This window comes from Podarcis melisellensis (genome assembly GCF_964234715.1).
Source record: "Podarcis melisellensis genome assembly, chromosome: 4".
Taxonomy (NCBI): domain Eukaryota; kingdom Metazoa; phylum Chordata; class Lepidosauria; order Squamata; family Lacertidae; genus Podarcis; species Podarcis melisellensis.
Genome location: NC_138531.1, coordinates 62,741,832 through 62,755,598, shown reverse-complemented (window position 1 = coordinate 62,755,598; position 13,767 = coordinate 62,741,832). Strand labels below are relative to the sequence as shown.

Sequence of the window (13,767 nt, the reverse complement as noted above, 5' to 3'; positions counted from 1 at the left end):
CTTCAACTAAAGCTCAGTAGAATACCTCCCGTGAAGCGTTTTCAGATCAGGAAGCACAGGCAATCAGGGAGGTTGCAGAACACGGGAGAAACATTTAATGGGAAGGAAGAAAAACACACAGCACCCCATGGCCTGCTCACAGTGTTCAAGTAAGCTCAACATCATACCCACCAAAGTTCTAAAGAAATTCTAAAGTTCCCTGAGAATGAGACAAACAAATGCTTTTTCACAGAGGAGAACAACTTTAGAGAATTTGGATGACTGATTTCAGCACTGCACTAGTTTGTATTCCAAGCTGCAAAGCAACCATAAAGCTATAAGCAACTATGTATTGATTTTTTTTGTCTAATGGGCTTTCCTATATATTTTTTAGTTTCTTTCCCCCTCATATATGTGTATGGACTCAAATATTTGTTTTCAGAATGTGGAGGTCAGTGGACTATTAATAAATTTGAAGGTAATACTGTGTAAAGTCTAAAACTGCACAGCTAATGCTTAATAAAAAGGTACCAAAAGACTTCGGGTAACCCTACAGCATGCAGAACTACAAAACAATGTGTGTGGGGGGGATTAAGATGGGGACCCCAAAATATCCCCATGCACACAACTTGACAACTTGTTGGGAGGGGAGAATAGAATGGACTGTCCTGAATAGGACAGATCCAAAGAATTGTCTGGATAGGTTCCTTTCCTGATTAACACTGCAGAAGAGAGCTGGCCAAAAAGATCAATGCAGAAACCAAAAAGTTTAATGCACTGGACAAAGAAGTTCTATGGGGCCAGAGGGAGAGACAGAGACAAGAAGGAAAAAGAAATGAAGGGAGAAAGCCCATTGGCTAGTGGTGATCACACATGGACAGGGTATGAAGGCTGAACTGTTGCCAAAGGAGAACTGTGTATTTGTGCAGAAATGAAACTAAGCAGCCAGAATGATAACAGAAACCCTTTACATTTCAGATTCATTGCAAGGCTTTATTTGGCTCCGTTATTTCTTGGGGGGGGGGGACACGGGTGGCGCTGTGGGTAAAACCTCAGTGCCTAGGACTTGCTGATCATAAGGTCGACGGTTCGAATCCCCACAGCAGGGTGAGCTCCCGCCATCCGTTCCAAGCACCCCTAAGTGCAAGTAGATAAATAGGTACCGCTTTCTAGCGGGAAGGTAAATGGCATTTCCGTGTGCTGTGCTGGTGCTGGCTTGCCAGCTGCAGCTTCGTCATGCTGGCCACGTGACCCGGAAGTGTCCTCGGATGGCGCCGGCTCCCGGCCTCTTAAGCGAGATGAGCACGCAACCCTAGAGTCGGACACGACTGGCCCGTATTGGCAGGGGTACCTGTACCTGTATTTCTTAGGGATTAGTAAGGGACTAGTAAAATTAAATTCAGGACGTTGGTTTTGCAAGGGATGTATGGGAAAACTTGTGGATGCAGTTATTGTAGATTTAGGAGCCATGCATATTTGTGACAAGGATTTTATCTAGAAATATTTGAATTACCTATTACCTAGAAATATTTGAATACTTTGAATTTTTGGCCTTCTCTTTAGAGTATAATTTGGCTACTTGCTAGAATTTCCTGGAACTATTTTCTCTGCAGGCATCTAGTTCCTGTTGTCAACCAAAAAAATCACGAATGAAAATGTACGGTCTTAACTTCCACTCATACACTTAAACCTAATAGCATTTTCCTGAATGTAATGCCTTCCGGTGTAGTTCCAAAGTGTAATTTATCATCTCTTAGTTTTCTTTATTTAAGCCGAACAGGGCAAAATGTTTTGGTCTCTGCTTGTAAACCTTATTCTGAATTCCTAAAACAATTTTAGTTTTTATTGTGAAGAAGAGTATGTGAATCTGAACTTTTGACATGGTTTATCTCTGTGGATCATGGCATGAGTATAAGATTGACACAACTGTAATATGGTAGGAGACACTCCATGATATACCACATTTTTCCATCTTTAAGACGCCCCCATGTATAAGACGCCACCTATTTTGGGGGACTCAGATTTTAGAAAATGGGGAGGAGATGGAGTATAAGAGTATAAGACGCCCCCTAATTTTTGACATTATTTCTTAGGGGGGAAACCTAGTCTTATACATGGAAAAATATGGTACTTTGGTGAGCCTGGAATATCCAGTCTCCTGAAAAGTAGTCAGACATATTCTGAGTTCACCTACATCTAATCTAAAGATTAACACATGCAAATTTAGTTGCCAAGTACAGGATACTCAACTCCAATGGGATTCACCCACACAATTGGCAAGGTGATTTGAAGGCAGATAGGAGACAGAGATGACCAGGTTCTGATAACAGCCCAGTTTTCAGTCCTTTTCTCTCTAGAATGGGCAAGATGCGAAATGGGCAGGAACTCTGGGGAAGAGACAAGAATTGCTTATCTCAAGGCCCCTCCCTTCCCTACTATAAGGCATCAGCTAAAACATTATTAAAACCCCAGGTTTTCCAATAGCTTTCAGCTCCAACAGGACAGCACTTACCCCAGTGCTCCACAAGACTCAGTACACGTCTGCTTTGCTTTAAGGATAGGTATATTTTCCTCCTGTCCCCCTCCCCCTTCACCTATCCACTTCTAGTGTGGGTTTATGGCAAAACAGCTATGCCTATGTTTCTGTTGGCCTTTTAGAATAGTTTGAGAATATTTTTAATATTGCTTAGATTGTAACTTTGCTGTCTGAAGCAGCATTTATATATACCTTGTCTCTCCTAGGGTATATATAAATATAGCAAGCTTTCTTTATTCCTCAGTGCGGGAGCTTCTTGTGGGCATTAGGTTAAGGGTTAACACACATCCATAACAAGTGCACATCACAGCTCCAGCAAAAGGTCCTAAACCTCTCAGCAGTGTGTATATGAACCTACAGGAGCGCTGGCTGTGCACATGTGAGTCCAAGTAACATATAAACTAGTACAGCTTATGGCAACCAAAACTAGATACAATCTTCCAGAAGTGAGATTGTCAGTGCTTGGAACTAAAGGTTGGCTGTTTCAATATCCTATTGCAAATTACTCAAGTAATACATTGAAATTATATTGCCATTGCCTTAGCTCAGAATGCTGCATGTCTTCTCAATCTTTCTTTGACTTTGCTATGGCTTTTAGCCTGGTGTCTTAGTGGGTTTCATTAACAAAATCATATTCCTGTCATGGACTGGCTGGATGCAGAGGAATGATGGGAGGAACCAGCAGGGGAACCACCAAGGGAAGAAGGCTCAGAGCCCAGGTATTGGTGGTGCGGCAACAATGAGTGGTCAGAGGGAGAAGACTGGGAAGAGGAGGTGTGGGAAGCTGAAGGGCTTAGTGAGCTCGGAGAGTCTGTGGCAAACAAGCTCCCTTCCCCCTGGACTGCCCAGACCAGAAGAGATATGAAGCGGGAGAAGCAAAGACAGGCACACAGGCACCAGTTGCTTGGGGGAAAGCCCTGGAGAGGAGGAGACATAGACAGCTGTGGGGAGTTGAGAGGCTTTAGTCTAGGCAACTGATCCATGGGGCAAGACCTATCAGGGATAGGTTCCTGTGCTCATTAGACCTGACACTCCACCAAGTCTGTGTGGATGCTGTTCTTACTAATAAAGAGCAAACTAGCTAACAAAGAGCAAAGAGTGCACAGTGTGATTTACAGCTGGCTCGCTCCTGTCACTTCCCTTCTCTAAAACTCTGAATGAAATATGGAATAATATTGGTCTCTCAAGACTGATTCCTAAGGAACTCTACCAGATTGAAAGGTCGTTATCATGACCCATGACCTGGGGACCTTGCAGTATGTGGTGGCAGTTTGATGAAGTTCTGACAACTCACTTAGGATGCGAGGTAGTGGGAGGGATAATAACTAGAGTCTTCTTAGGAGCACTTCCATGTGATGTGGAATGACTGAAGGGGACCATCAGGTTTGGCATTTTTATGAGAATATTTTGTTCAACTTTGTATTTCTTTTTAAAAAGATTTTAAAAAAGAAATACAAAGTTGAACAAAATATTCTCATAAAAAGCTTATTCAGAAAAGCTAATATTGCACAATTATCAGGAAATGCTGAGCCAGCGTGCCAACTCTGAACCAAACAAAAGTAAGGCATAATATTGCTTACATTGGCAGTGTGGCGTGCCAATCTGACGAATTTTAATAATTAATTTTTAAGTTGGAGGGGGTGAGGGAACCAGATGAAAAGGGACCCAGTAGGCTAAGACTGCCAGTGTGATGTGCATAAAAAGCACAGCAGTTGAAAGAAGCTTTTCAAGTTTGAAAGAGGTCAGTGGGGTACCACTGGGAACAAAGATGAGGTGCCCATGGCTTTATTATTATTATTTATAAAAGCCAGCTGGATGGTGGCACTAAAAGCAAAGTTTCTATCTTTACAAAAATTGATAGGCACAGTTGAAAGGAAAGACATCTAAATTGAAAATGAGTAAAACCACTCAGTATACCGTCTGATATACAATCTGCTAAATGGTGAATGGATACACGTAGAAATAATCATGATTATTAGATGAGACACATGAAGAGCAAGGATATTTGCCAAATGAAAAGGTGTTAAACTTATAATATTCTCAGCGGCAATACAAGAAACACAATATAAGCCAATGGGAGGCTGTATAGATAAATAGATATAGCATATGGACAGCAATAAGAAATTATGGAGTGTATTTACCATCAATCAGAGTCACTGTGAGTAAATGGGATTGTGCCAGGAAGATTTTCTCACATAGAGACAGGGAAATATTAACACCAGCCTAAGAACTGTATCCAAGAATTAGCTTCCCACTGATCTTAGCTTAGTTACAAGAAGCTTCACATCATTCTAGTACTTCAGCTGAAAAACTGAATTTATAATACTTCTACCTCACCATTCCTCCAAGAAGCTTTGCGTGGCATGGTGTTTCCTATCCCAACTTGCATTTTTATCTTCACAATAACCTTGTTAGGCAGGCTGATAGATAGTTAAATGTCCAAAGCTACCTAGTGGGTTTGGCGCCTCAATACATATTTGAATGCAGCTTTCCCCAGGTCTAATCCAACATTCTAAAGGCAGTATAAAACACTGGCCCTGTTATCTAAGATTTCCATTCTTCTGTTGCATGAGCTAAACTGTTATCAGACCTGCTCTTCTGAAATATGGGTGCATGTTTTGGTGTGTCTATCAGAAGCCCCTATTGTATTCTATTCATCTAAGTTACACCTTTCCTCCCTTTCCCCATGTCTACAGCACTTTTCCCCAATAATTTCTCAAGATTTTTAATGCACTGTATGGAAGAATGAGTGCACAATCACACATTAATAGCGCATCAAGGGTGGTGGCACTAAGGAACAAGGTAGTCTCTTAGCTCCACATAAATGATTGCATTTGCTATAGCAACACTATAACAATAAATACATAACTAGAGTATACATTTTACTCCATACTTTTATTAACTGGAACATTTAAGATTTGGAATGTTTCTCTTACTTATCATCATTGGAAACAGCTACTACAAAGTACTTGAAAAGAATGAAGAGCAGTGAGGAGTGTTACTTAGGATTCATACAAGCATTATGACAAATCCATTCTCTGACACACAGGGAGCTGCTAAAGCAAAGCATTTCAAAAGTTTTCTGAAAACTGTAGAGTTCAAGAGATGTCTAAGATTTTCCTCAGATTTAATAGCATTTATTGATTCAGAGCTATGAACTTGGGTCTAAGCAAGATTTTTTTTTTTATGTGGTTGTTTTTTTACAGGTTATGTTATTGCAATTGTAACCACAGTCTTCTTGTATCCTGCTATGACCTTTTGTTTCATTCTGCTACTGTATGCTTTTGGTAAACATGGAGTAGGTCTTCCACCTTGTTGTTCTCCCTGCCCCCCCCAAAAAAAGACGGGCGGGTGGGAGAGTTTGGAGGTGAATTTGGGAGTTTATAAGCACACAACTTGCAGTGGTGTTAATACAATTCTTTAAGAGTTCTGTAACTTTACTGTAAAGTTCTGGAACTTACTAAAATTAAAGGCACTTTCTATCGCCTCAGAGACATAGCTGTGTGATCTCCAAATGTATCTCACACAGGGAAGAGCAAGGAAGCCTCCAACCAATGCCAGAGTTCTCTCCAAAAGTGCTGAACATTGGGAAGTTTAGAGGAAGGGTTGCAGCTTAGTAGTAGAGCATATTATTTGCATAGGTTTAAGGTTCAATCTCCAGGTAGGTATGGGAAAGAACTTTGTCTGGAATCCTAGAGAGCCTTTAGCTCCACCATATTGATATAGATGGATAAGCTAGATGGTTAAGATGTAGGAAGGCATCTTTTTATGCTGTTTCTATGCTACTTCAGGTGTAAGCTTTCTTCAGTTCCCAATCACAACAGACCAGCTCAAAGAAGCTTGATGAAGCTTACCTAGACAGTGAGTACCTTCAGGGCTGTTTTAAGCATATGCGGTGCTGGGTGCAAAGATCCACCTGGCACGCCCCTCCCCCCAGGTTGCCCAGTCCCAGGCGCACAGGAGGGTGGGGCCGGTTGGCCGCATCAGCATCTTGCTGGCTTGGTCGCCTCCGAACTCACGGCACAGAGCCGCCTGCAGCAGAAGAGCCCGCTGCGGCGCTCTGACCGACGAGCGGGCGGGCTCTTCCCCGGAACTCAACTCTCGGGCCCCGGACTCTCAGCCTGGCACCCCTGAGAGCCCAATACCCGAGTGCCCCGCAACCCTAGCACCTATGGGTAAGACGACTCTAAGTACCTTACTCAGACAGCAAGCTGTTTGTGCATTTACCACTGGGTAAATGAAGCTTCCTAAACCAGTCTCTTTGAGGATGGTCTCACAAATTACCAGTCCCTCATGGGCAAGGCAGAGAAATTTCCCTGAGACTTCATGTGTATGCTAGGCCCGACTCCCCAGGTTTTGAATGTACCATAATCTCCCAGGGCTATTCAGACTTTCCCCAAAAGGTGTTAATGAATAAGTGTGTGTCAATCTGAACTTTCTCTATGGTTTCTATTACTGTAGATTGTGGCATGAGTAAAGGTTTGCATAAATACTATGTCACAAGATCAAGGTGTATGTGTAGTTGCTGCCTGCTTAATTTATATACTGTATTCTGTCACTTTCATTTCATGTAATAAACCAATATTTCTTTTCTATGAGAACTACTTGTGGCTATAAAGGGTAAACACATGTTCATAAGGAATGCATGCCATAACTCTAGCAAAAGATCCTAAACCTCTGGGAAGCATGTGTATGGAGACAAAGAATAAAAAGAGTACTGGGCACACATGTGGGTTCAGACACATATATTTTAACATGCTCTCTAGATGGATTACAGCTCTCATCAAACCCAGCCAATATGGCCAGTGACAATGAAAGTTGTTGATTCATTAGGGATGGGCAAAAAGTATCCATCCCATCCAGCCCAGGAAGAATTTGTTCAGAATAAGTTTGGTTAGGATCATCATGTAAGCAGCTCCTGGAGACTGAAGACCCTGCTGCAATCTTTATGCAGTTAACAGGACCATACTAGCCTGTCCAGTACCACAGTTTGCCCAAGCATTCTAAGGCACACTTTCACTGTTGACAATGGGGAGAAGGAAAACCATACGGCTAAAGACAGAAAAAAATCCTGAGGTGCACATCTCCTGTCAGAAAACAGGTACACATTACACATGTAGAATCAAGCAAGTAATTTGTAAAGAAACAGCTAATTTTTGCCCAACAGTGGCTTAAACCAGCCGTGATGCTATAAAAACAATGTGTTTGATGGGTATGGGTGCCTGGGATATTTCTTATTTGCAAACTCAGTGTTTTGTTTTTTAAAAAATGCAGATCAAGATAGAAACCGGATGCAAACTCAGTGTGTGTGGGTTTTGTTGTTGTTGTTGTTTTTAAAAAATGCAGATCAAGTTAGAAACTGGATGGAACACACTTATGAATAAGCATGCAAAACTGACATGGTCTAGAAATAGAGAGATCCATCCAACTCTAAAAGCAAGTAACAATTAAATAGACTATTGTGTGCTATGTTGCCACAATAGAAATAAAAAATAAGATGCAGTTCTGTATAGCCCTTCCACTAGGTTTCCTGTAACACAGTTACTGCTCCCTATCACAATCATTCCCAAGCATACCATCTAATAATTTCTAGAAAGGGAAAATAACTATGCTGCTGAAATCATCAATACTGTAAAAAGCCCTGGTTTATTTCTCCATTCAGAATTATCTAATGAAGTATAAGCAGTCCAAGTAGGGAATGTTAGCAATAATGTACGTTGAGAAATGCAGGTACTTATATTAAATCTTTTCACCTGCATTAGTCAAGTAGTGAGGTTCATAGTTTGTTGCTGGATCTTTTAGTAATGATTAACAAGCCATCTAATACTCTATTGATTTCACTGAATTTACATTAACAGCACAATACTATACATGTCTACTTAGAAGTAGGTGGGTACAAGATTAAAGTCTTAATTTCTTGAATTAAAAACTCTGCAAAGTTAGGAAAAATAATATTTTCCTCTAAGCTTGTTTGCCAATTTCCTGCAAAGCTGTGAGCTAAACTTCATAATTCCACCCCCAATCTGAGGCTTGTATGCAGGGATGGCCTGTCCCCATCTGATGTCACTGAATATCTGGATGTAGTGCAAGAATACCATTTTAGCCACATAAATGGGCTGCTGTCATGTCTGATCGAGGGAGAATCCCCTTTATTACAAAAAACACACATCTCTCCCTCACTCCCTTATAGAGTGTTCTTCCCTTTTCTCCCTCCCCACCCCCATCAGGATGATAGAAGCTTTGTTTATGGAAAATTCTCACTACCACAAGTGAATTATATTATAAGATTATTTCATATTATTCCTGGAAATAATGGTGCTTGCCATAGTTTTTGTGTTAGGTTCACGCTTTTCAATCCTTTCTACAATTTTACTGGCTTTCATTTCCCCCCATTATTATCCACAGTGTCATTTTTATGCAGATGATATCCAGATTTATTTATTTGATTTTTTTTTTTTTTAAATAAGCCTTCGACAAACAGAGCAGTCCTGTCTGATTGATGTTAAAAACCGAACAGCTCAGAAACTGCATGATAATACAAATAAGATAGATACCATGAACTGGGGCTCTTTTTGCAATCTAATTATTCTAACTTGGCAGCAATCTCTTACAAACAGAAGAAGTTTTATACTTTGAGATAGGATTTGTCGTTCAGAAATTCACGAGAACTTTGAATTATTTTCAGATAAAGACACGGTGAATAATTATATAGCTCAATTTCAAAATGATGAAAAATACCCATCTTCAGTTTTGCAAGCAAAGCATGCAAATTCAATAAATATATGCAGATCTATCTAATCTGCATAATTAATTGCAATCACAGTGGGATGTGTACTGCAAAGCCATGCAGCGTAAATCAAGAATGAAAGTGAAAACTCACCTTTAGCTTTGCTCTTTGTAGCAGCCACTGGGACCAAGGAAAAGATTGCAAGAGGAGAAGAGAACAGATAGGTTAGTCAGAAGCTCTGACTGAGAATACAAAGAAAGTTTCACTACTGAGTCGAGCGTAACAAAACCCAAATTCAAGTATCTGGTCTACCTATTTAGATCAGCTGGTATGATTTTTCCTGACCTATAGCCTGCCAAGACAAACAAATTCAGTATTTTGAAATGCTTGTCGACGCCAGTTGTTTGAAAATAGATAATGGCAAAGGCATTTACTATTAGCCACAAATTATACTGTCAAAACAATTTGTAAAACAAAAAATAAAATAAAAATACATCTAAGGATGCAAAGATCTGTAGTACATCAATAGAACTTTTATATTGATCAGAATCAAATGGTTACTTTAACAAATGTTTTATTCCTTTCATTTAATTATTAAGAAAAAATAATAACAAAGTGTGCATATTATATACATGATAGAACTCCAGGCAATTTGTTAGGAACTGGCCCAATGGTCCAAGTTCCGGGTTATTTGAACTGGGCCCTAGATTTTCTTCTCCTCCATATTTTTTTTAAAGGGTATTTAAAAAAGAAGAAATCCTTTGCTCCTGGGTGCCTGGGCACATTACAAAATGCAGTGCTGGGAAAACTTTAGCCACCCACTATCTTAATTTTCCAAATTTCTGTAATAGGCCTGTCCCCCTAGTCCATTAAGTACCTAGAAATACCCTTGTAGAACAGTATTTAGGTAGGATTTATGAGACCACCTGCTGACATCCATAAAATATACCTTTCATTCTTCAAATCACAGTTATTCAAGTCTTTTAGTTTACAAAGGGTTGAGAAAGAACATAGACACTTTCAGCTATATTGCTTCCCCCAAGTTGAATCTGATCAGCCATGTTTGTCATATGATCTGGTGCAAGGGCAATCACAATGCATGTCAGAGGACAAGAAACCCTAAAACCCATCCATATTTAAATAAGATTATTTTTGGTGGTGATTTAAGTCATAGATTGCTTTTATTTAGGAGTTAGCTATGGTAGGTTTGACTAATGAGCTTTTTTCTGGAAAGGTGGGCCACACAAGTCATATACACAGACATTATGGGAAAAGGGCAATAAAATAAAATAAAATAAAAAATACTCAGTACAGTGGTACCTTGGATTAAGAACTTAATTCATTCTAGAGGTCCATTCTTAACCTGAAACTGTTCTTAACCTGAGGTACTACTTTAGCTAATGGGGCCTCCTGCTGCTGCTGCACTGGCCCCACACGATTTCTGTTCTCATCCTGAAGCAAAGTTCTTAACCCAAGGTACTATTTCTGGGTTAGTGGAGTCTGTAACCTGAAGCGTCTGTAACCCGAGGTACCACTGTAGGTCTTTTAAATTCTCTAAAACAACTCTCTCACATGCACCCAGTGGACAAGCTTCATGCTCCGGCACTGGAGGGCGGAGAGCAGGCATTTGTGGGGCTGGCGTGCGTCCTGGGGGTGTGGCACGCCACCTGAGGGGGTGTGGCCTCCAGCATGGGCGGGGCGGGGGGCAGCTGTGATAGCACCCCACCGGGATTGTGCTGCCGGGTGCAATGCGCTTCCAGCTTGTATGTGGACTGCACTGCACAAAATGAAATAAATCAATCTAGTTTAGGAGTTTCAACTAGGGCAGTGCTTATCAAACCATCTTATGTGCTGGATAGCAATTCCCACCCCACAATGTGTCAGGGACTGGTATCATTTTTGGTCCCTGAAGCATCCCACCTAACCTGGAGTGTAGTAGAGTCACCACAGACCGGCAGCCAATGGTTTGTGGACTGGCACCAGTCCACGGACCACCAATTTGAGTAGCACTGAATGAGGGCACTTACGTGTTAATGGCAGATGTTGTGCTAAATCTGTCCTCTACTATCTCAAATGTTTTATTTCTCTGCAAAAGAGGCTTCCATTTTTCTGCTCCATTATTAGGGCATGAAATGTCATTAGAAATTAGGCAGATTTGGGGTTTTGAGCTAATCTTATTGTTGTGGGGAGGCCAAGTATGATGTATGTGTTTTCTTTCTAGTAAGCATTTCCGTAGCACTCTGCAGCTTTCCTGGATGCCCACTGTTCTTGATCTGAAAAGGTCCCTTGGGAGGTTTTATCTCATTATGGGTTGTATTCAGCATAACACTAAGGTGATCACTCCATCAACTGCAAGTATTTCTCCTTACAATTGAAGATTCTGCCCTTCTCCTTTCTCTACACATCCTCTAAATCTGTTCTGGGGCTTCCCTCAACTCTCCAGAGCAGATTATGGGATGGTGTGGTGCACAGGTGCAGATATATCCCCCTGTGCTAGGACTAATCCCTGAGCTAGCCTAAGAATTCCATTGAACACCACCTTATTTATTCCCTGGAGCTTTGACTGAAATGCTCATATCTGGAAAGAGTGAAGACTGTGCACCACTGGTGAGACTATATAGAATGAAATGACATTCACAAACATCACTCAGCCAACACAAAAGTAAGGCAATTATATAAAAACAAACAAACTCATGAGAATTTCTTGGGTGGAATTTTATTTTTATTTTTTTAATTCTCTGATTATTTTCGACTGCTATTTCTACTTTCATTAATTGATAGACAGTGTTTAGAAATACAGGATTTTTTTGTCACAGTATTAGTGGTTCTACAGGAAAATCAGGATTACAAGTCGCTTGCTTTCAAAGTGCAGCTATGCATTCCTGTAACATGGAGGAAACAGAAGTACTACTGTATATTTAAACTGTGTTTTAGTATTGAAATACTACTAAAGTATGAACACTGCAGCAACAGAAGACCCTTTCAGAGCTCTTTGATTGCAAACCTTTCATACCATAATCCTTTACTCAGAAGTTAGCTCCATTGAGTTCAATGAGACTTACTCCCAGGTGAAGGAACATGGGATTGCAGCTTCACTATACATCTTGCTTCTAGGCTAACCCTTCCACATAATTGCAAGTGCAAGGGTGGTGCTTTAGTACAATCCTCTGTTTGTGAAACCTGAATGCACGTTCAGCATAGGATTCTGCCATTTTATGATAATGTCAACATAATGTCATGCCTGGTGAATTGTGTCATGACATGCAGAGTATATGTTTGTGTCCAAAAGAAGAGGATAAAATATAAAGCTTTGGAAACGCTTGATCTGAATGTCGGACATTATCCATGAATAAAGGAAACACAAAAGAAAGATTGCAAATATAACTGGAATTAGGCCAGGTAACAAGGCTTGTTAGCTCAATTATAATTCTCTGCATATTCAGTCTAAGTGAACATTACTGTCATCTCTGCCATATAAATGTCATGTGCAATACTTGCAAATGTTTCAATTGATGGGCTGGTCAAACTGCAATTCAACTGTCAAAATTCACAAAGCAATCTAATTAGCTAGAAATGGTAATTAAAAATTTTTGTTTTTTGCTGCAGAAATTGCTGATTTACATCAGGCCTCCACCCATACGATGTGTAAACAAGGAGACATTTTCACTGTAAACATTTAGAAACCTTTTTTCCACTGTTAAAAAAGAAAGAAAAAATATGTTTCCCATTAGCCTTCTTAGAATCCTGTTTGTGCAATGAACTTTTTCTGCTGTGTGCAGATGTTATGGTATCCATTACAGTTTTGTAAATATGAAATCATCTAATTTTCAGGTTGATGCCATAGGTGTACAGGTATGAATTACTGTGTTACTGAAATTGCTACGAATTACTAATATATTAATTAGATGGGAGGCAGAAGAAATTTCTTGCTGTATAACACATTTGATGACTGGAGGATGCTAAATTTTGAATACTCTTCAAATATGTCTCCACCCTTATGTCTTCCAATATCTATATAAACTAGAATTATGCTATATTTGTGTAGAAAACTGCCATACCTGTGAGGATGACAAAAGAACAGGAGTCTCAAAATGGGAGTTTATTTTCCTTCTCTTCACTCTTGAAGCTCATATTCTCATCCATATTTATTTACCATGTTGTGCTCTTATAGCCATTGCAATGTGCAAGCTTTTACTGTGGTGTAGTGGTTAGAATGGCGGACAACAACCTGTGAGACAAGGGTTCAAATCCCCATTCAGCCATGAAGCTCGTTGGGTGATGTTGGGCGAGTCACTATCTCTCAACCTAATTACCTCACAGGGGAGGTAGCATGTGTGCCACCTTGAAATCCTTGGAGAAAAGTTGACATATATATGCTAGCATGAATTGGATGTCTTGGATGGCAATCTGTCATGGTTGCTTTAGTTGAGATTTCTGCATTGCAGGGAGTTGGAATAGATGACCCTTGAAGTACCTTCCAACTCTAAAATTCTGTGATTTATTTAAAGGAGACTATCTGAATTTG

At 40.2% G+C, this 13,767-nt stretch overlaps 1 protein-coding gene across 4 annotated transcripts in view; it reads right to left on the bottom strand.

Moving 5' to 3' along the window:
• The window catches only part of CADM2 (cell adhesion molecule 2), a 366,183-nt gene that overhangs the window by 164,558 nt on the left and 187,858 nt on the right, over nt 1–13,767 (bottom strand). For 3 of the 4 annotated variants that reach the window (XM_081907886.1, XM_081907888.1, XM_081907889.1), the window contains exon 2: nt 9,396–9,422. The exons of the other annotated variant lie outside the window; for it this stretch is intronic. In XM_081907886.1, the coding sequence (XP_081764012.1) occupies nt 9,396–9,422 (27 nt within the window). The remainder of the gene's footprint in view (nt 1–9,395; nt 9,423–13,767) is intronic. 4 annotated transcript variants of the gene reach the window in all.